The sequence below is a fragment of the Cardiocondyla obscurior genome, linkage group LG19 (genome assembly GCF_019399895.1).
Source record: "Cardiocondyla obscurior isolate alpha-2009 linkage group LG19, Cobs3.1, whole genome shotgun sequence".
Classification (NCBI taxonomy): Eukaryota; Metazoa; Arthropoda; class Insecta; order Hymenoptera; family Formicidae; genus Cardiocondyla; species Cardiocondyla obscurior.
The window spans coordinates 3700633-3723814 of record NC_091882.1 but is presented as its reverse complement, the minus strand read 5'-3'; the positions used below and the strand labels follow the sequence as shown (position 1 = coordinate 3723814).

At 49.0% G+C, this 23182-nt stretch overlaps 2 protein-coding genes across 6 annotated transcripts in view; one reads left to right on the top strand and one right to left on the bottom strand.

The window, feature by feature from the left end:
- LOC139110075 (ankyrin repeat domain-containing protein SOWAHA-like) overlaps positions 1–23182 on the bottom strand; it is a 375001-nt gene that overhangs the window by 144001 nt on the left and 207818 nt on the right. For all 5 annotated transcript variants that reach the window (XM_070669630.1, XM_070669627.1, XM_070669631.1 and 2 more), the window contains one exon: positions 7465–7525. The gene's annotated coding sequence lies outside the window, so the exon portion shown is untranslated. The remainder of the gene's footprint in view (positions 1–7464; positions 7526–23182) is intronic.
- Mirr (iroquois-class homeodomain protein mirror) overlaps positions 17971–23182 on the top strand; it is a 31210-nt gene continuing 25998 nt past the window's right edge. Inside the window, exon 1 of the mRNA XM_070669593.1 lies at positions 17971–21858. Within this exon, the coding sequence (XP_070525694.1) occupies positions 21820–21858 (39 nt within the window). The 5' untranslated portion in view covers positions 17971–21819. The remainder of the gene's footprint in view (positions 21859–23182) is intronic.

Here is a 23182-nt window from a genome sequence, read left to right as displayed (position 1 = left end):
CGCGAGATTAACAAAGGTGTGAGGAGGAGATTCGAGATGCATAATGAATAGCCGAAGAGTGACCTCTCCTCGGGGGCTATTCGAGATTCTTTGGGTGGTCCGTCGCCTTCGTCGCTCCGCTCGAGGCTCCGGGCCTCGTTACCGGGGCCTGGCGACACATTTTATTGCCAGTTTTTGTTCAGATGATTATTTAGCGCTTTACGAGGACCATAGACAGCCACGATTCGACTCCTCCGAGAGCACCGCGGCATCCGGTCGTACGAATTCTCGATTTCTTCCTCCGGTCGTCGAGAATCGCGGCGCGCCGACGTGCTTGACGATCGAGATGTTTATCGAAGCCGAGTGACAAGATTAATTCCGTACGAATTCTTACGCTCGTGAGATTTGAGCCCGCGATCTTTTAACGGAAGTGCTACTATTCTGATATTCGCGCCGTCCCTCACGATCGCTTTGTTATTTCGACGGCATTTCGCGGGCTACAAATTTAATAAATTCCGGGGTAGTTTAATGACGGGCCTGAGAAGAGGAGCGCCGCAGCGCCGTGTTTGATGATAAAGGGATTAGATCCTTGAAAAGATAACGGACGCGTAATTAAATTCAGCTTGATTTTATTGCCTCCAAACAGGGCCTCGTTTATGTGGCTTTTATACCTTACGAGCAAATTCTGAAACTACGCCTTGATAGCGCCAGGAGATGAACATTATACGTCAGTCACACAGCGTTCTTCGACGCTTTATCACCGTAATTTCAACGTGCGGCTACAAATCCCTTAGTCAAAAAGGGTACCAGAGATTATCTGCGCCATCGGCAGTGAAATCCTCCACAGCTAACGATTTCGATCGCCCGGAAAAAAAAAAAAAAATAAAAAAATAATAAATACATTTTAAATAATCAACCTGGATCTGAATCGCGTCTCTATCGACTTCGCTAATTATTTATACAAACGAAATTGTTTGTTAAAGTATTAATTTCACATCCATATCGCTCTCTGTATCGCGGCACGAAATACGGTTCTAGTTAATTCAAAATGGATTAAGTCACGTCAGTCGTATTGCCCGAGGAGCAGTTCTCCATTTGTCGAAAAGGATAATCAATAATAAGAGTTCGGACACGACGCTGCTTCCTATTTCGAGTTCGTGATAGCCATCGCAATCGTTAGTAATGTTTAGAGGTAAGTGCTTGATGAATTAGGCTTTAACTACGCCGCTTGTACTTGGGCACGTGATGGAATAACAATGCGCCACACACGTGACCATTATTCCTGTCCTGTCCGAGGATTTTTTCCGGCGCACGCGGTCGCTCAATATAGATATTCAGGAACACGTGCGTGGACACGCAGGAAACCGCCGAAAGATAACGTGCTCTACGATCGCGTATAGTTTCATGGTGCCTTGGGTGGTTAAATCTTGATTAATTTCGTATTCAGTTCAACCGGCGTTGTAATGACTCATGGCATCTAGAGACGCATCTCTAATTTAAGTCTACAGTACCGTCTCGCCGCTCACTTTAAAAGTTTAATTATGACACGCATGCAACGTATCGCGCCGATCAGTGACAATACAAAAATTATATATTCAAGAACAATATCAAATAACGCATAGAATTAATTGCAATTTCAGAAGCTCTCGCATAAAATCATATTTATTATATTTGCAAAATATACAACTTACTTAAATTGTAATAATTAAAGAGAAAGGAAAGAAGAGTGGAAAAAATCAGTTATTTTACGTGAAAAAAAAAGAAAAAAAAAAAGAAAAAAAATTCTGCGTAAAGGTTTAAAAAGTCACGCCTTCGGTTTCGTCCCGAGAGACGTTCTCAGCGGGCACGTGGCCACTCATCCTGTCACGTATAGAAAGGTACATCATCGGTTTATTTTTTTCGTCCACCTCGCCTTTGTGCACCGAGAAGACCATTGTCGCGCAAAGCTGTATTCCGGCTAAATCGCTACACCATCGGCATTGTTATCGCCATGCCGTGTCCGACACGCCGATTTTTCCATGCACGATAATCCCACGAAAATGATTCACTTGGATCGCAGTGAATAACAAGCCGATTGCTTCCCACGTCACGTAGTCCCTTTCGTCGTGTTAACGTTGGATCGTTCGACTCGAATAATCGGGCGTCTTTCTAGGGTAGCCGTTCGGGGGGAGAAAACGTCGGAGTCGAAGATGACGCCGAGGGAAGATGACCGACTTCCGGCTGTGAAATCGTATCTCCGAGGACAAGTCAAAAGCGACGTCCGCCGCATCCGCAGATCTAATCGTGCCGCGATGGCGACATCTCGGCGACATCTAGTCATGAAACACGAGACTGGACGCGCGTACGGGTAGGATGCACGCACGAAATAAGGGACGGAGAAGAAATCGGTGAGCCGCGCGCGCAACTGTCCTTGATTCATTCAGGCCCTTTTTATCTCGAGAATTCGTCCCGGAAAGGACGCCCGATTTCTTGGAAGACGAGGCCGTGGAGAAGGGGATTTTCTCCCTGCCGGACATTCAGGAAGATATTTAGACCGGACCGTGAATCCTGATAGCGAGGAGAAGACGCTCTCGGACGGGTGCGGGCGCATCAATGGGCTCCATTCAGCTTCGTTTCTGATGCTATCGTCGAAGTGGTTTTCGGGACCGGGACATCGATCTTGGTCCCCCTAATTATTTCCAAGATGGAGATTCGTGCGGTCTAGGTCCCGGTTTATACCGGGCTATTTTCAACTCTAAAGACCGTACCTGCTGCTTCGCGAGAGTGTCTCGTCTGGTAGAAAGATAACTGCGTAATGTCGTCACGCTCTAACGACGGGCACAAGGTGATCTCTCGTGGACTGAAATAATCACGTTTCTCGAAGCGTACGACTTCGCGGGCTCGAAACGACTAAGTTAATTAAACGCCGATTTTTATTAATTAACGTTATTAACAAATATTAAATTGACTGTATAAAATAAAAATCTACAGCGAGCTATTAAGCGTAAACACGCGGGAGGGAACGACGCGGGCCGTTAAACGCGTCGGTCTCATCAGGATTAAGAGATTATCGAGAAAAGTGCCACGCAAAAAGTCAGCAATGACGAAAGGCTGAAAGAGAGATAAGACTCTCAGCGGAGATCCTCGGGGAAGGGGGCAAAGAGGAGGCGGAGGAGAGCTCCGTGAAAGGATGAGGGCTCTTCTGATGGTACCCCGCGATGATGGAACGTGGCGGAGAACGCGTCGGTGGAACGCGGTGCCGTAGGCATGCCGGCCGCAGTTTCGAGGGGGGCCCTTGGCGGGGGGTGGTGACAGCGGAGCCCACGGACCGCGGGGGGCCGCCTCGGAAGAACCAGGAATTTAACCACGAATGGCCACGCAACCAGCGGAGAGCCGTCACTTCCAGCGAGCCCGAGCATCCATTACCTCCTGGTGCTCTGCCAACCACCGCACCGCCACTCGTATCTTATATTAATATATTATTTACCTCGCTCCGTGCCGCTATAACTCGTTGCGCCTCGCTGTACTATCTCGCCGGGCGGAAGGAGGAAAGGCAGAAAGAGAAGGAAGGAACGGGCGAGAGAACGAGGCAGAGAGAGCTCCGAATAAGAATGGCCCCGCGCGGTGTCACGTGCCTCGCATTGTTCTCATTACTCGACGACGAATGCGAAGCGGGAGATCGACGATGATCTAGAACCTAGAATATTCTGTAGATCTTCCCCCGCGAAGCCGGGGATCGGATTCTGGAACCGTGGGTCGAGGGAGCGTGGACGGCATCGACCGGCGGGATCTTTCGCGTGTTGTGATATTTCTATAGAGCCGTGTCCTTTTCCGCTTGCACGCGTCACGCAAGAAATACCTTCAACGTTACCTGGAATTCTGTACCTAATTTTTGATTTTCGCTAAAATACTAGCCTGTCCGTGCGCAGGTTATGCCCAATCTACGTCAACGCGTATATAACTCATCGGGATGTAAAAACGGAAATGGCTTCAGTTGTTACTGGTTTTTTTTTTTTTTTTTTTTTTTTTTTTTTTTATTGTTACCCCGCGCGCGTCGTTATCCCGGCGTTTTCTCGGAGCCGGCCATCGACCACCGGGGCTCGACCGTGGTGATCGAAGTGTCATGAAAGTCATGACTCCGCATTAAATTCAGATTAATGTCCCGCGTTGCACTTCGGCGCGACGGCAACGGCAAGCGCGCGTGCGATTCGCGTGACCGAATCCGCGCGTATCGCGGGTACAACGCCGCGTGTACGTGTCCGTGATCATACGCGCGCTGTTACGGTGATACGGCAGGCTTTATGGTATCGCGTACAAAGAGGTGGGTATGGGAGACTACGCGAGCATGGCGTGGCGTATTCATTTCCATGCCGGCCTCGTAAAGCCGACTTAATTTAATGTACCGTTCCACCTTCCTCTCGCTCTCTCCTCGCTCGCTCTTTGTCCTTCTGCCGTTTCCTCCATCCATCCACACCCCCTTTTTTCTCTTTTATTCCCCTTTTTTTTTCCTCTCTCCTTCTATTAATAGCAAAATCATAACACTGCGGATTATCTGCGAATGCGTCAACCTCCCTTCCTTTCGCAAAGGTGTACCGTCGGTCGAGCGAATTTTTAAGATAACTGATCGAAAAAGAAGAGACAGCTCTTTTCGTGAAACTGCGAAACGAACGACTAATACGCCGCGCGCACGAACATGCACGTGAGTTATTCCAATTCGCGGCGAATTGTGTTTTTTTGACTACTCGCGAATTAATAGCGTAGTATGTCCTCTCTATTATCGCTATCTCTCGCGCTATATGCCGACAGCGGATTCGTAATAATTCACTGAACCGTGTTCGTAATCGTGACGCGATAAATCACGTATCCTACATAAATACACCGTGTCGTTTCTACCCTTTTTTTTTTTTTTTTTTCCCCCAGGCGAGCTTGCCGGTTACTAGCGTAATACGTTAAGGCATCGAATTGTCACTGCGGACGGAAACGCAGCAGGTAGAAGCGCCGTCGGGACTATCGGTATCAATAACCCTTCCTCGGCCGTGCGCCCGACCAAATCGCGGCATTTTGTTTCGTGCCACAAGGAGCCCTTATACCCGGGTACGCATATATTGTACGATATATGCAGATACGCGTGCCAACTCGCGAACGTATGAGCGCGCCGTATAGCAGCGGGGCCCGCCGCGCGGATTCCCGCAGGGAGAGTAGAGGTATCCTTTTTCCCGACTCCTACGCGCCCGCGGGACTGTCCCTAATGTCTAATGAATGGCCCCCAATAAATTCATAAGAGCCGGCCGAAACATGCCCGCGAGATGCGGTACACGCCGCCGATCCGCCTCGCGCCGCCTCGCCATCCCGAACGCATTAAAGTCGGTCCCGAAAGTGCGTTTTATATGCGGCTTACAATCCACGGTGCCGAACGTAACGACGCGCGGCGACGGAGCCGCCGGCACGCTCTGCAAGTACGGGCTTGAGAAACTACGGCTTATGTAAGCCCCGCAAGGATAACGCGGCTTCGTTTCGCGATTATCGCGAAACAATCGCGAAACGCGTACGAATAAAGAAGAGACGAACGTAGAAAAGTTACGTTGAATGTAATTCGTTCAATAAATATCCGTGCTGCGTTTCGCGTAATTGAGAACGTTATTAATGTAGATATCTTTCTTTTCTTTTTTGCAGTAATAAAAAAAAAATTATTCGGAAATACGACTATGATATTTTCGCGTAATAAGAAATTTATTGTACAGCGTCATGTCGACATCGAATTTTATTTACGACACGGCGCCTTGCTATTAAGGACTCATATTTAAAGATGAGCGCGGAGTTTCAGTTGCGAGCGCAGAGGAGTACCGCGAGATCGTTACTCCAGCTTCTTCGCCGTCGCTCTTTTACGACGAAACTTTTGCACTCTCCACGCATTAAGACAACGCGTCGCAGGGGATGACTCGGCTATGTAAGTAATACACGTCCCCCGACGGCCTCTGCGTTGAAATTTTCGGCCGAGCAGCCCGAGCAAGATTATTTTGGGACGGAATTTCTCTATTCAGACAAAGGCATTATTACTGCAAGTTTTCGTCACGGAACTAACTCCCCTCCTGCGAGACGTTGCCGGCGAGTAAAACCGAAATGTGTAGAACGAAAGCGGAATTCGCTTAGACTTCATCGAAGCAAGTTTCGCGAAGATTCATAATTACGTGCTCTTTTCCATAATTTAGAAAGACATGAAACCGTATCGTGGATATTACTCCGATTTGCCGCAGCGTGGAATAGTGCTGATGCTTGTTAAAAATGTCCGTGTTATTTCTGAGACGCTGCGGAATCGTGACTCGCTCGCGAAAGAAATCGGTTTGTTTGACGGTATTGCGCCGAGACGCGTTTCACGACGTTCCCTCTCGCGCGACGCGTAAGACGTATCGCTGCGAAACTTCAAGCACTCGTATAAACTGTACAATACGTTTCGACAGCGAGAGACAGCCAGCGCGTACATGTATATGTACGTTGTACATGCAGATATGTCGTAACGCAGCAAAACTTGCCTGAACTTTGCTCGGGGGAAAAGAGGCGAGGCTGCCGGCGCGCCGGCTGCCGGTTTGCGCGGATATACGAGCCGGAAACTCCACTTCGACGGAAACATAACGTCACTCGCGAGCACGAAAACGGGGCGCAAAGCAGTTGGCAAGAAGGGATCGGAGTGTTGCGCCCTCGCGAGCGGGGTAGTTCGGGGAGGGTGAACTGTGTGCCGAGTTGGCGCTCAAGTTCAGTCGAATCTTCATACGTAACAAAAAAGAAAAAAAAAAAAAAGGGGGAAACAAAGAAAAAAAAGAGAAGAGCTGACCTACAGTTTCGGTGTTCTTTAAACTTTGTCTCGAGCAACGCGACGTTTCTCGGCGCAAAAATAAAAAAAAATACGCGGAACATATCTACAAATCTCTGCTTAAAGAACCTGCAAATAATTCACGAGATGGATCGTGTCGCTTATAATGTATTAAACTGAGAACGAGAATATATAATATATATTTTACTAGAGAACTTACGTTGCTGAGAATTTGATAATAGTTTATAGAAATTATTAAAATTGCGATAATTTATATAATCCGCAGGTAATAATTGGACTTTCACGTAGAGTCAAACGGATCTCTTGATCTCCGTGTTTCGACGTATATTGTTAATATACGCGTCGCGCTTCTTGAGCATTAACGCTCGAGTTACTCGTGCCTATCTACATCGGAATAATTATTGCGGTACGGAGAGTCGGAGTGATCCTTGCCGATGGTGATCTACGAGGCTTCGTTACCGGAGACGGCGGAAAGGCGAGTAGTATACCTGAAGACCGCCGGGATCTACATCTGATTTGCAATCGTCGTAGACGCGGACGGCGAGTGCGATCAATGCGAATGATTCCGTTATAATAATGCACGATCGACGCTAACGCAAGCTATCGTGCCGCTGATTCTTTTTTTTTCGTTCCGTTTGCCGCATAAAACAAGATAAGTAATGAGTTGTGGTACTTACTCGTCGAGGTTGCCGGGAAAGCTCAGCTTGCGACGGTCCTGCTTGCGCGCACAAGATTTATCTGAAAGCAAACAAAATGTTTTATGAGCTGGCCGTAGAATTTTTTTTCTGTTAGCGAAATAAAAATATGTACAAGACCGTAATTCGCGGTGAACGCAGGTGGTCGCGCTCGAACGCGTCGATCGACCTTCCGGTGAAGAAAATGCCCCATTCGGATGGTGGAAAAAAATATTTGACGATTTCGTGCCCCAAGCACTTCTGACACGAACGTCCCTTAATCGCAATCGCAAATTACCGCTTCGGGCCCGGTACAATGTTGAGATCGCATCGTGGCATTACGGGGTAATGACCTAATGACACTTTGCACCTTTCGGCGGCTCCTCCGTCCGCTATAATTATCCGAGTCGGCGCGGCAGTTTTCTGCACGTAATGCTACGATTTGTCGGCTAATATTATTACGCTCGTGTGCGCAGTTTTCACTAATGCGTAACACGTATTCGCGCATACAATATAACATCGCGGTGTACGTCCGTATCAATAAAATCTCTAATTAATAATCGAACTCCGGTCGTCCCTCTTTCGCGGTGAAGCACGTCGATAAGAGCGATGTCCCGCCCGTATCATAATCGCAAGTAAAAAAAAAAAATTCCTGATTAATATTTCCGTCCCCGATGACAAATAAGTAACAAGCAAGAAGTATTGCGTTTCGTCGCATCTCGTAATACGTACGCGCGTGTTCGCGACACGCTCGGGCTGTCGACGGCGGAGCCGTGGAATTCTGTTGTTAACTCAGCGCGATTATTTAAATCTCATTTAATGCGCGCGATCACGCTCCTTTTCTTCTTTTTAACCCCCTCGCGCTTATCCGCGCGACACAATGTATACGTGGGAAGTAAACGCGTGTGTCGGCGCGGCGAGAGTCATTGCTCATTAGCGTGGCGATATCGTCGGATCTCAGTTGCGGTAATCTCAACTGTGTACTCATAGTAATTTATTGCTGATAAGGCAGTCGAGAAAGGTGGCATTTATCGCTAAAAGCATAATGGCCGTTTTGGCATTTATTATCAGCGAAATGGCAACCCACGGCGGGCTTGATTTATGATTGAGCTCTATGATATATTTTTATATCCGCACAAGTGAGCACGAATTGTCGGCGTCCTAAGCGCGGAACTATTTCGCGGAATGCCCGCGATAATCGCGCCGCCGTTCCGCGGCATAATTTCCCGTATAAAACCCGAACAAAATCCGCCCGAAAGAGGAAGAAAATTTATAAACCAAATCTGTCCGCCTTAACATTTATCGCGCGGCCGTGATGTATCGCGCAGATAAGCGAAATATGCAATCTGAAAACAAGCTATTTAAACCGTGTTCCCGTCCGCGGTAATTTATCGCAATTACGTTCGCTCGATTCGTCAAAAAATTGTTCGCGCGGCCCGTAAACGCGAGTCGTTAAAATTTGGGCGAATCCTCGTTTCTTTTCTCTCTTTTTTTTCCGAGATTCTTTATTCCTCTGTGACTAATGTCGGATGTGTAACGTTAATTCACAATTTACCAGCATCGTTACCGCTAAGCGTGCAATTATCGATGAAATCGTATTCCGATATGCGCGCGAATTCGATACAACTGTCGGCCTGCGCCGTGAGCGCTCATGCCGCCGGCATTCATATTCCCGGAGTTCCTGGCTGCAATCGTTGCGGTCATAAAGTCGCAATCACCACTCGGTGCAAGTGTTGCATCGTATAAAAACGCATAGTTCCCGTAAGTAGCAGATGGCAGCACCGCACTGCATCCGTGTGGAATTAAAAAGAGTGACCGAGAGAGGAAGGAGGCTGCGAGGTGGACGGAAGAGAGAGAGCCTCGCTGATCGACGAAGGGGTTGAGAGGACGGAAGAACAGCGCGAGAGAGGAGGTGACACTAGAACGAACAGAGATAGGCGAAATGAAAGAGAATATGAGAGGGAAAGAAGAAAAGAGAGACAGAGAGAGAGGAGGCGGGGGCGGGAGGAAGCGAGGGAGAGAAAGAGAGTGAGATAGAGAGAAAGAAAAAGAGGAAAAAATATATATAAAAAAAAAAAGAGAGGAATGTATCGCGAGAATCTGGTAGGGGAAATCAGTGGATCGAAAAAAGGTCAACGATGAGGATGGAATAAACAAACGAGAGAGGCGCGGAATAAGGATGGAGGATGTTAATGCGTGCGTGCGCTATGATGGTGTGCGTTTAATCTCCTCCGCGACACGGAGGTGGGCCGATGGGAGTCCAGTCCGCGCCTCTTAGGAGGGAGATGACTCGGCTGCCTTAATGATTCCGGGGGAAAATAATGAAACATGACCAGGTATCAGAAAGGGGCGTTACTTCGGCGCACAAGACGATAGAGAAGAGGAGAAGGTGGAGGAAGATGAGGACGAGGACGAGGAAGAAAAGGGAGGGGGAGAGGGTCTCTCCCTTTTCCTACGCGTCGTTGATATAAGGACCAGGATACGGCATCTCGGCGAGTGAGGATGGTAGAAGGCACTAATGAGGTACGCGAAGGTGCACGAGAGAGAAGAAGATCGTGGAGAACATCATTCAAGAAGAAAGATAAAGAGAGAGAAAGAGAGAGAAAGAGGAAGAGCGGGAGGGAAAGGGGGGGGCTCGGCACAAGAATAGGCGAGAGAAAGAGAGCGAGATACGGGGAAGGCTGTGGCTCTGGACCACCGATCATCAGCGGGGATTGGCCTACGGGCCCGACCGCCGCCGCGACTTGGTTGGACGAACGGACCCTTCGCTGCACCAGGTGAGAAAAACTCACCTGAGAGAAACCATGCCTCCACGGCGACTGGGAGTGGTGAAGCTATCATGGGGTAGCGCGATCATGGGGGTACCAAATGGTTCGCCGTTGTATACGGACATTTACTTTCGTTTCTAGAGGCTTTTACCGTGCCATGACTCTCCCGCAAATCGTGATCGTGCGGATTCCGATAACGCTTACAATCGCCGATCTATTCAAATGTATTTTCCAACGAGAAATTCAACGGTGGAAATTTTATTTTATTTTATTTTCTTTCTTTTTTTTTTCTTTTTTAGCGCGAAGAAAAATTTATAATCGAAATCGTTTTTCCCCGCGACACGCTCGAAGGGAAGTATATCTTTATGCAACTCGGTACTTGCCGCGCGAGATTTAACGCGTCGAAGTCGTTAGAATATACGTATCGCAGACGTTGGAATACCTACTACTAAGCCTAGAGCAGCGGCGTTCCGTAATTACAGGGTGAGCGTACAATATCGTGCCCATTTAATTAACGATGAGCATATTAGGCGATACCGGGAAAACAGTATTCCTATGCCGGAGGATTCGAAATCCGCTTCATAAATATGTATATCCATTTAAAGCGCGGGAGATTACCGAGATATATCGCGCATCGAAACTTTGTTATAAAACCTTTCTCAAGATCGCGGCCGATAGAATCGGTCTCTCTCTCAACATCGTCGGGTATGAATATAAAATAAGTCTTTCGCCGCTTCTAACTCGTCTGCGACTCCGGCTTACAACAGGAAACGATAGTTACTTTGTTATCAGACGGATGCAAACTCGCGCAATTATCTGTAATTACCGTTTAATAGCGGGAACGATAGGGGCACCCGCCTGTCAGAGCCTGTACGCCACCTGATGCATCGATAAACCGCACAATGAACGCGTTTAATTGCTTCGGATATTTGGTAAGATCGCGTAGATATCGCAGCCGTGTTGTGGAAGTAGTTTCACCGCGTATTCATCACCTTCCGTGAAGTATACTTTGCATACTATGTAAATCGCGCTTTAATCATTCATTCGTTAATCACACGCGGCGGATTCTCGTATTTTTGCAGCGATAGAAAAATGATAGAAAAAGAATCAAATAAAATTATAACATGCATTGATGCCCTTCGTAAAAAGAAAAAAAATATAATATGATAGATGTAACGCTTCATGTTCACCTAACGTTTATTTAGAGTTTGTTAAACGAATCGTTGAATAAAAATAACAATTATTCTCGAATAATTGCATGCTACTTTCGCCGAAATAAAAAAAAGCGACGGAAAGAACTTCGAACACCGCAAGTCCATTAGCGCGCGTTAACATATTTAGGACGTAAAAAAGTTAGGACACGTGTATCGTTTTGCCGCAATGGAAATTCACGCGGCGCTCGCCAAATTGAGAACAATGTCTTCCTAATTACGATAAAAATTGGAGAAAGCACTGCGGATTTGCGAACAGATGACAAAATGCATTTGCATCCAGGTAACGTCAATTTCCGTACACGACATATACGTGTTCCTAGATAAGAGTTTATGTCCAATAATTAGCGTATACATAATTCGTGTTAAAAGAGACTTGTCATTCATTTTAACTACCGGTAGTGAGATTATACAATCGTTCTACAATAATGGAGCGCGCGTTTTCGTGCAAAAGCACCTCGACGGTGCAACGCAAAATTTGTCGTAACGCAATATTCGATCGATAAAATTAATAACCAGCATTTGGTACAGACTATTATAAATCAGTATATAAAACACTACAATTGATAACGAGGCAATCCCGTGACTAATTTTGCTTGATAATACGCGTAAAACGATTACAATTGTGACTGACGTACTCGCGTAAACTCGTCGATCGGTCTTTCAATCACAATCCATCAGTCGCGTAGATCGAACAAATTCGAAAGAAAATCGTATCTGTCGCGGCGAATGATGAATTATTTCGATCCTGTCGCGCGTACAATCCGCGGTTTCATGCACTTTGAAGACATTCATTTACGTCGATACGGTAACAGAGTCTCGTTTCTATACCGTAATTGTTCTAAAAATTATAAAAAATATTAAAACGTTACGAGCAAAAGATATCTGTGCGAAAAAAAAAAATAGTAATATCGTGTAAAAGCTCTATTTAAATATTTTAATAGAGTAGAAGCGCAGACTTCTGTGAAATCGAATCCTTTTTTCGTTCCGCATTTTTTTTTTTACCTTTCGTTCCCCAATTGGAAGACGAGAGTCGACACTTTGACGGTTTTACGAATCGGTTGATCGACTTTCTAACGGACGATCGTTCGAGCGGCTCCTTTAGATCGTCCGCAGGATTGGCGGACTTGCACAAAGACAAGCTAGGACAACGAGGGGGAGATCGCTCGGGAGAGGGTTGGAAATCTCGCGCTTCGTTTAATTAATGAATGGCGGCAACGTTCTTCCCTTCTTTTTGTAGGAGAGCCGCCACTCTCGTCTAAACGTAGTTCTCTTTAGGGTCCTCACACAGTTACGAGGGCGCGTCACGTATTCATCACGGGGTTCTGACTATGGAGCTTTTTATGGGCCTCTCACGAGGCACGCATGTAACGCACACGCACGTAACGGCAACATACATGACTGAATGCGGACCACAAGGTGGATCTAACTATCCACGTCTACCGCGGCAAATCTTTCATGTTGCCGCGCGACAAGGTGCATCCGGAACCCTTCTCGAAGATCGGCCATGATGGCGCCGGCCACGGATATCTTGAAACATCGGCCATTAATGTTGAAAATTTCTCGGTTATTATATCGTCTCGTTTTACAGAACGTAATTATATATTAGAAATATAAAACGATTTAAAAGAAAATTTTTTAATATGCAAAAAATTATTTTTTACGTTAGATTTATTTAATTGAAAAGCTGTTAATTTTTTGTATTAACGCTCGGATATAATTCTGAAAATCAGACAAGTGTCTCCTGCTTTATTAAGTAATGTACAATAATTAACGGAGTTCCCAGTACTTTAGGACGTTACGCCGACATGTTTGCCCGCGCCAGATTTCACGATTATCGCGGATACGTCGACAAAGTGTCGGCCAAAAATCCTTTGAAGATATCGCGTATCTGTCTACTCGATGTTTGATCTGCTTCGAAACATGGACGAGCACTCCGTCCGCCGGTGATAACGGCCGATGATACTTCGGATGATTATAATGCCCGTCGTTCGTTCGTTCTGGATAGATCGATCTTATCAAAGGTTACACACACACATGTGCACATACACGAAATATATATCGATGATAATACCATTATTCTTATAAATGCAATGCCATTTTCATACAATTTTTTCTATAAAAAAAAAAAAAAATAGATATTAATACTTTCTTTACGTAATATTATGCATCAGTCATCGCTTCGCAAAGTTATGTATCGGAGCGAATAAATTCGATAGATTTTAAGACAAACCCGCCTCAAGTGGGTAATCAAATCCCGACGCGAGCGACGCGCATTGTTCGTTCCGCACGCTTGTATGCGTATTGTATACAATAGCCGGGGAGTATCGGTGGTTCACCCTGTCGCGACGGCTTACGCGTGAGTGGCGTATTAATTATACCGCGGGGCTCCTTATAATGTAATTTATGGGGGGCGCGAGAGAGCACGAGGACGGGAGCGAAGGGAGCGTTATCAATTCCGCGAGATTAATCACTTAAGTTTATACTGGCCTCTCCTATCCACTTTACTCTGTAAGTAGTACTCCTCGCCTTGCTTCCACGGCTTCTCCCGTGTCTCAACACCATCAGCACCGCTCTTGATTTATGAGGTGGAGCGCGTGCTGGGTCTGCTCTCAGTGTGCTATTACACTAGACGAGCGGTCTTAATAAAAGTTTATCCGGAGAGTCATTGTCGGTTGGGAAAACCTTGTGTTAACCACCGTTTCATTACAACGAAACAGTCCCGTGTCGTGAAAAGCAACATTAATCTTTGCCCGAGTTGAGCGAAGCTTCGCGCCGTATCTCGCGCGATCGTGCTGTTATTCATATAAATATATTTCTACAAAAGCAAACGCGCGCGCGGCGTAAATTGAGGCGATTCATTAACGTCTTTGAACCACGGTTCCTTTCTACTCGAGATACAAGCGATCGAATTAGTGTCATAAAATAATTGTTAATTCTGCGATACTCGCTTCATGTGAAAGAAAAAAAAAAAAAAAAAATGGTAAGACGAAAGATTCAGAGACTTTCCTCGCATGATCGCGTTTACTTTAATGAGAGGCGTTACACGCGGATCATTGTTAGAGTATGGTTTCTAATTAGCATGCAATTTGAAATATCGTTTTTAATTGATACGTTTTCATTACTTTTTTTTTTTTTTATCGGAAAGAATTAATGCAAAAATATAACGCTCGCGCACTCTGCCGAGAACGGAACGAACCCGTCCATGATTCTTTCCTCGTTGCACCGGGCATTCGAGCATTAGAATCGTCTCGCACGTAGGTCCCGTCGAAGTGCGGGTAATTCAACACGATGACAACCGTTGCCGCACACACCTTTCGAAGATGTGTCGCCCTCCCTTTACGCTGCTCTCTTTCCCCGCGTCGTCCTCAAGAGCGGACGGGACGAAAGGGTGGACGTTGAATAGCCACGGCGAAAGGGGCAGCCCTTCTACCGAATCCCCTAGTAACTCCCCACTTTTCTTACGCTTGCAACGGTGCCAACGAGGGTCTATAACCGTCCTTTGTCGAGTCGTGCTGCCACCTGCCCAACAGCTACGACGACCTTGCCCATGGACTGGTCGCCGTCTGCACTCCGGGCTATCGTTTTATCCGGTCTCGGACCGCGGGATGACGTCTATATGAGAAAATATTGAGCGGTCCCTATCGGAATCACCATCCGTTCGCTCGGCCCTTGACGATCTGCTCCCGAACGAGCGGCCGCCCGTTTCAGAAATCCGGTGCAAAGCGGTAAATCACGCGTGATAACGCGAGGGCATTTCATTAACGAAAATATCTATCTACGTATAAGTATTTATAAAAAAAAATAAAATAAAATAAAATTAAATCTGTACAAGGACTTGTAGTATTAGGCGAAGATACGCGCATTTAATATTATTAATATTTCTTTATTTCGGACGGCAGATATCCGGCGGTAGTAACTGGAATCGAATTGCCGGCGTGGATTAGTTTATATATTTCGTGCCTCGCAACTCTTAGTTACCACCGTCGCAGGGATCGAAAGGGCGGGACAAAGGGAATCGATACGGTGCCGCATAAATTCATTGCGTGTGCTGAAATTGCGCGGGGGACACCTGTTCCGCTATCCGTTTCTCCGGGAGAATCGCTCTTCGCGACGTCGACCGAGCATTAATATACACGTGATGCGTTCCGTGCGAATAATTGCCGGAGTTGTCGGCGAGCATGCGACGACACGATGAGCCGCAGTTTGCTCCGCGCGATGTCGAACAACGAGGAGTCCCTTTCGCTTTGCGCCGTTACGTGCACTTCGGTTATCGCGCGCGATCTATAATTGCGGGTTATCGTCGAGATACTGACAGCCTTCATATAGATCTTGGCGGATCAATTCGTGCGAGAGGACATGTCTACTTTACACGTGTGTATCGTGTCATCGGGTACAACGTGTCCGCGTTGTGTTTTACACATTTGCGTGCGCCGCTGATACGCATCGCCGATCCACATCGCATCTAACATTCCATACGTCTACTCTGTCAAATTGTCAAACGCACCACTTAACGTCTACATCGCCTCCGCTGATGTATTCACGAATGCCTTTGCTCGAAAGCCTTTTTCCGCATGCTGACGATTTCTGCAAAATTATTCCCGTCGAGCGTGTGTTTAAAACGTCAAAAGAGAAGACTTTATTTTCGCAGTACATGAAAAAGATCAGTCCTAAACTGATTATCGGTAAAGTTAATAATCTCGTCGAAGCCGTATAAACTCACAGGTTACAAATGAGAACGTTTCATGACCGCATTTTACAATAAATGACAATTTTCGAATTAAATTACCTGTCGGCAATATCCCGTCGCGAAAATTATAACGCACTACGAGAACGTAGAATTTAAAGACGTGAGCCTAAATACGATCGCACGAACGAAGCCCGATAAAATCGCCAAGCGGCTTAGCGCTCGATACACTTCTTCATCAAATTAAAGTAGAACGAATTTATAGCAACACCGATAAATTTCTTGACGTGCGTCAAGGCGCGTTAAAATAAAAAAAAAAAAAAAAGAAAATATAAAAATTAAACATGCAGCTTTCGCGAACGCGCGTCACACGATAAATAATTCGACGGCAGAGTTCGTCGTGAAAAAAGTGCGGCGGTGGACGTCGCACATCCTGGATTTGATACGTTAATCTAGCGATGATCTTCATTGCGGCGAGGAGCAGCTCTCGCGTATTTATACGTTATCTCCTACTGTCGATATCCCGACCTCGCGATAGAAGTGGATCACCCCTCGTAGCTTTTTACAGTCACCACAAATCGTTCCCGGAAACCAAAGAGAATTCCCGACACACGCGCCGCACATTAAATTCGGTATCGACGGGCCGCATCGATCAGCAGATTCTCAACGAGCTGGTTGCTCAAGGCGGGTACATCGCGGCGTTCTCCGTACCACGACGAATTCGGCGTTCGCGTAAAGTCGGCACGCTGCAGACGGGCGAGCGGAGAGTGAGACGGTGGCGAGGACGGAGTTGAAGCGCGAGAGACGGAACGAGGGAGAGAACCAGGCGAGAAAAGGACGGGGCTTCCACTTGTGCAAAGGGAGAGAGAGATACTTCCTACGTGCCAACATTCCGCGATGAACTCACGAAGAAGGAAGGTGCTCACACGCGCTTGTCCTTGCCGGCACGTACCACCAGCAACGCCCTCTTAAAGAAAGCTAAAGGGCGACCGAGGGGAGGGAAACGAAGCCGGGGCCCGGATATAAGCGAGGTGAAGGGAGTTTGCGCGCGATTGTGTGTAGACCGCGGTGTTAACAAACGGTACACTAATGTTTCACATCTCGGTGTGTACCCCTCTACCCGCGCGGCCGGCCGGTTTTCCTCTTCGTCCCGCTTCCGTTCGCGATCGCCGGCGGTCTCGCTCCCGACGACGGCGGGCAAGAGCGCGATGTCGGCAGCTCGGCGTGCCGTGCACGTCGGTCGCGGGGCGACGGCGAGAGAGAGGCAGCGGCGTCACGAGTATCAGCGGTGGTAGTCACTCTCGTCGCCGCGCTGCAACACCATCCGCGAAGGGTGGAGGGAGATGAGAACCGAAGGAGATGAAGGCGGGGCGAGGTTAGTCCGCGCCCACGGAGGGGAAAAAAGCCGAGCTCCGCACCCACCGTGGTACGTTAGGGGAGGCGAAAGAAGTAGTGGAGGGAGACGATTTATCCCGCGTCTCTCTCTCTCTTTATTTCTATCTTTCTCTTTCTCGTCATCTCTCTCTTTTTCACTTTTCACGTTTCTCCCCCCGCGCCCATCGTTAGGTACGAACACACGTGAGCTCACCCCCTCGCATATGTGTACGTGCGCGCTCGCACGGTCCCCGCAAAAATATCGCCGCTGGCAGGTACGCGCGTGTGCGCGCGCCGTCGATCAGTGGGCGAAAAATATCATTTAATCCTTTTTTCCTTCCCCGCGCGCGAAGGACCTCTTTCTCCCCAACGCGGCAACGGGGTACGTTTTCGCGTTCGCGACCCACTACTTTCGACCGCTTCTATCCGCCCCTTTGGTGGCGGAGGTGCCGCGAGGACGAGTCTTGAAAAAAATTGCGAAGCATCCGCGCGATTCTGCCGTCAAAGTCCTCCTGATTACCGCAATTATCTCGCTGGTGCCCGCTTGAACATCATAAGTGCACACCGAAGGATAGATACGGCGTTTTCTGCAACGCGGTTAGCGTACGTACGTAATTCTAGGCGGCGGAAGCAAGGGATGAGAGAACGGGAAAAAATCAGTCTTCGGCAAACCGGCCGGCGCGGTATATTGCATGCGGTACATTTAAAACTCGGCGCACACGACGCTAAAGTCACGTTCTGCTAGCTGCCGTTGCCTTATCTGCTTTTCAGCGTACATTTACCACCCTGACTGGATAATTCGCGTCGAATTAAAAGTAAAGCGTTAAAAAAAAAATAGATAATTTATCCGTTCGCTTATCCGATTGATTTGAGTTCCACAAAGAAACAGTGAAAATTAATTGCACGAAAATAAAAAAAATCACGGTACAACAATCTGACGAAATGATCGACGGCTGGATCGTAGGACGGGACGCTCGTGCGACATCGTCGCATTAAACTGTCGGAACGAGCATAGTGCTCTGCGTAAACGCTGCCCGTGTAATACGCTCGCTGGAGTGACGATCGTGCATTCCGCGATGTAAACGCCCGCGAGAGAAAGAGAGACGCCGCCGCAGGTGAGAGCGGTATCAAGTACGCGGGCGGAAGCAAGAGAGAGATCAAAGCGCGAAGGACAAGAGGAAAGAGAGAAAGCGCGAGGGAAAGGGATAGAACGTAGGTACATGAAGACGAAGAGAGAGAGAGAGAGAGACGGAAGTTTGTGTAGTCAAGTGTCGCGTAGTGCATAGAATAAGGAGGAGTGGCAGGTAGCGGCGGCATTAGAGCTAACTCCGGGGCACAGGAAGGGGTACGAAGTAGTCGGCGATCTTGTCTTCGCGCGGAGGAAACGGGGCGCGCGGCGGAGGGCGGGAGGAAAGAAAGAGAAAGAACGAAAACGACGGGGTCCGATGGTGGGAAACGCGAGAGTGTGCGGTCGTGTCCGAAGAGAGGTGGAGGGAAAGAAGCGGCCGACGGCAACTGCAGAGAGGGGCAACGAACAAACTACCGGGAAGAAGTCAGCGGCAAGTAAAGCAGCGCCGCCGAGGCTAAACTTTGGGATCTATCGAACTAAAATTGTCGTGTAGTTTCTACCTCCGTACCCCCCTAGCCCGACTCTGTCGTCCTCCACCTTTCCCGTTTCATCCCCCTCCGAGCGCTGCCGACCGCTCACACTCTTCTCGCCCCACCATACGGGAGCGTGGGAGCATCTCCGTCGGTTGCGTCCCCCACGTCCCATTCAGCTCCATCCCCTCTACGAGAACGAAAGCCGTGAACGAAGAGGGAAGAAAGCGGCTACGGTGGGGTATCGAGAGGAACGAGGAAGCGAGCGCGAACGATAGGGTCGCGGCGCGAACGAGAGCGATAGACAAAAAAGCGGAAAGAGGAAAGGAGAGAAAGGGACGAGGGGAAAGCGAGGGACCCCCGACAACGGTATACGCGACGGAAGGGAGGGAAACGCAGGGAGCTGGCCGAGCCCCACGGGCGACTCACCATATTTTATTGTCGCGTTTGCCGACGCTAACCGCCGGCTCCGTGCCCGATCGACGAAGTAGGATGCCGACGACCCGCGCGGGAAGAGAAGAGAGCCACGCACGACACCCGGCGTGCTAATACGAGAGCTACCCGCGGAACGAATTCGCGCGCGGATACGAGGTGGCGGCGAAAGCGTGGTATCAGCGGCAGAGGTGGTGCCCGCACCCCCACCACACCGCGCCGTCGTACCGATCTGGACCCTCCCATCCGCCTCGCCGAGGGCAAACCATCTCGCAAAAATCGTCCCCCTTTCCGTGGAAGGAAAAGAACCACGGCGACGACTCTGCCACTGCCACCGCCACCACCTCCACCATCGTCACCATCACCACCACTAGACTCAGCGGCGAGTTTCGAGCGTTTCTCTCGTCATCGGGCCACCACCACTAGCGTGATACTATCGTTACCGCCAGCGCCACTGGCACTGTACCCGTCGCCTCCTCCTACGACACCGCGATCAGCCGTCATCTCGCGGAACGTGGAATACAACGGCAACTTACAGACCGCGAGCCACGCTTGTTCCTCGGCGAACGCGGACCGAGCGCACGTAAAATCGCCCGCCGCGCGACAGGGGACCCTCTCTCCCCCCTCCACCCCCATCGAACGGATCTCGGTCAGTGATTATTACCGCGCCGGTGTACGTGAAACCGAACTCATCTCCCGTCGACGATCGCGCATAAGTGAACAAGATATAACGAATAAACGCGCGATTGAATTCCCGCGGTAGCTATCGCGGAGAAAAAAGCAGAAGCCTTACGGAGACAAAGTGAGAAAGGAGAGAGAGAGAGAGAAAGAGAAAGAGAGAGGCAGACGAAGAAATACCGGCGGCAGGAGGAGGGCGGAAAGACGGGGCAAAAACAGCGCGGAGTGTCTGGTCCTTGTCGCTGTTGCGTCGGCAGCAACGCGGGCGTGCACGCGGCGGGAACACGCGCCCGTCGTCAGTTCGTACTTGACGCTTTCGCGGTACGCGCGATCGGCACGAGCGAGAGGAAACGGGCGGAGGAGGAAGAAGAAGAAGAAGAAGACGGGCGGCAGCGTCTCTTTCGCGAGTCCGAGGCGCGTGATTGCGCAGGCCACCGGGCGACCGGCTGCGTGGAAGGACCGACGGATAAAAAGAGACGGCCGGCGTGCGCGATTCACATCGTCCTCACCGTTCTCTCTCACACATCTCTTTCTCTCTTTCTCTCCGTCCTCCTCTGTCATTCCTCTCCTTTTTCAGCGGTGTCCCTCCGACACCCTCGCTCAACCTACCACTCTACCTCTCTCTTTCTCTCTCTCTCTCTCCCTCTCGGGGGCCCCTCTCGCTTAACTCACCGTCCCGTCCCTATCGCTCGTTCTCCCTCCCTCCTCCCTCTACACCGTCTGCCCTTCTTGCTCTCCCTCACCGCGGCCGTCTCGCTCGCGCTCGCGATCTGTGTACCTCCGCCTTCCTATCCGCCGAGCGGAGGACTGGATTCCGTCGAAAAGAAACGACGATTCGGAGGATAGTCGCGACCGATCACAGCTGGCGCGTCGATCGGATCAACGGAGTGAACAGCCGTCCGCCGCCTAACCTCATCGCGCGTTACCGCGGACAAGTGACACGCATCGCGCCGCTCGCTCTTGTGCCCTTCGGTCTTGTTCTTTTTTTTTTTTTCGTTACGTCTTCACGCGGTACCGCCGCGCGCCTCGTGACACTTCGGCGGCGGCGCCGAGGCATCGCGCTTCCTCGAGCTTGGGATCACGTTCGTTTCCCTCCTCGGCTTAACACGAGAGTGATCCAAGTGCGGACTACGACCGTCGTCTGCGGCACTTTTCCTTCGTCCGCTACGTGAGTGCTTTCTCGGAACGACGACGACGACGAAGCGCAGTAGTTCCAACGCCAGAGTCGCACCGGAGGACCCAGTCTCGATCGCGCGCCTACCTGTTCTCGCGTGTGACAGTGCGACGAGTGCATATGCCGGCAGCGAAACACCACCGATTCCGACCGGTTCGAGCGCAGCCGGGTGGTCAGTCGCGACGATCGGACGTACGCGAGTGCCTTCGAAGACGCGAGTAGCACCCCGACCGGGGTCGCTGGACACGCAGGCAGAGAGGGCTGTTTTGTGCGCCTCCGCCTTGGGCGCGTCGAGCGAGGAAGCGGGAAAAGGGGCGAAAAGTGTGACGGATTCGTCGGGTGACTGCGCCGGGAGCAAGGCGAACGCCGCGGACTTCTGGAACGATGATCGCGTAGCGGTGCCCGGCCATCACGGCCCTAAGCGGCCGACACACCATGTCACAGTTCTCTTTCCGAGGATCGCCAAATCTACAGGTGAGCGCTCTCGATCTTGCGTACTCCTCGGGTGGGCACCCCCCCGTTTATCCCGCGAGCGGAAACCGCGCGGCGCGATACCCGCGAACGCTCGAGACGTTAACGCGCAAAACGCTGATCGAAGCGAGCAGCGTTCGCTTTTGACGTAACTTTAACGCGGCGTGAAGGTGCATGTGTGTGAAACTTACGCGCGCGCGCATGTGTTGAATTCGTCGGGAACAGAAGCACGAGAATTCGAATTCGCCCGCAAAGTGAACGCGCACGGTAGGATTCGAAAGTACCGAGCTCTTCGGCCGCGAGATACGTGCCGAGAAATGAGAGGTCGATTGGTTGCCGAGTGATGCGATAAGATTGATGCTGACCGAATCAATGATCACGCATGGGAACTGATAAGTCGCAATAATTAGCCCGGCGTAATATCAACGAATCCCCCGTTTGTACTTCGAGCCTAGCTCGTTTTGGGCTATCGGGAGGCCTTTGCAGCAAAAAAGAATCACTTAACCGGCGGCAGAAAAAAAAAAAAGAGAAAAAATATTGATAATTATCCATGAGATAAGCGCGTTAAGAAAAAGTAACCTCGTTGATAAATAAGTGAACCGTGAAACGGACAGTCTCGATACGTCACGCGCGGCGGCTCTCCTTATATTTAAAACGTTTTCGCTAAAACACGGGAAAAGCGATCTCTCCGATTAAGGAATTATTTATCGCCCCGTTTGTATCGTTTACGGTTTATCGTGCCAATTGTAAAACGGCGTAATCGAATCAGCGAAGAACCGCATATTTAAGCGACCCGATTGCCGCGCTTGTTAACACCGTGTCTCATTCTTTTTCTGATTTGCGTTAAACTAACAACGTATCGCGGCATATGATCAATAACAAGGCATGACGCATAGCGCGATTTTCCATGGATTCTCTTTTTACCGTGGCGACCGACGCCGAATATTTTTGCTCCACTTAATGCCGAAACGTGTGCGAGTAAAAAGTAAAAAAAAACCAAAAATATGAAACCCGAGAAATACTTGACACTCTTTTTTTTTTTTTTTTTTGCGCAAATTACGACTGACGTGACCGCGACATTATTTATATTCCGCTTGTAGCGTATCTGTTATCTGTTAAATTATGGCCGTTAACGACACGCGTGTTATAATAAATGTTAAATTAAAAGCTATTTTTACGCGGCCGTCGCAGTGATAAGAAAACAATTTTTTGAGAAATCTAATATACATACGTATATAAGTATATGTCACGGTGCAAACATACGCGTTGCACGCATGCATACATGTAATTATTAATTTAACATACTCGATATAAACATTTTCTCATC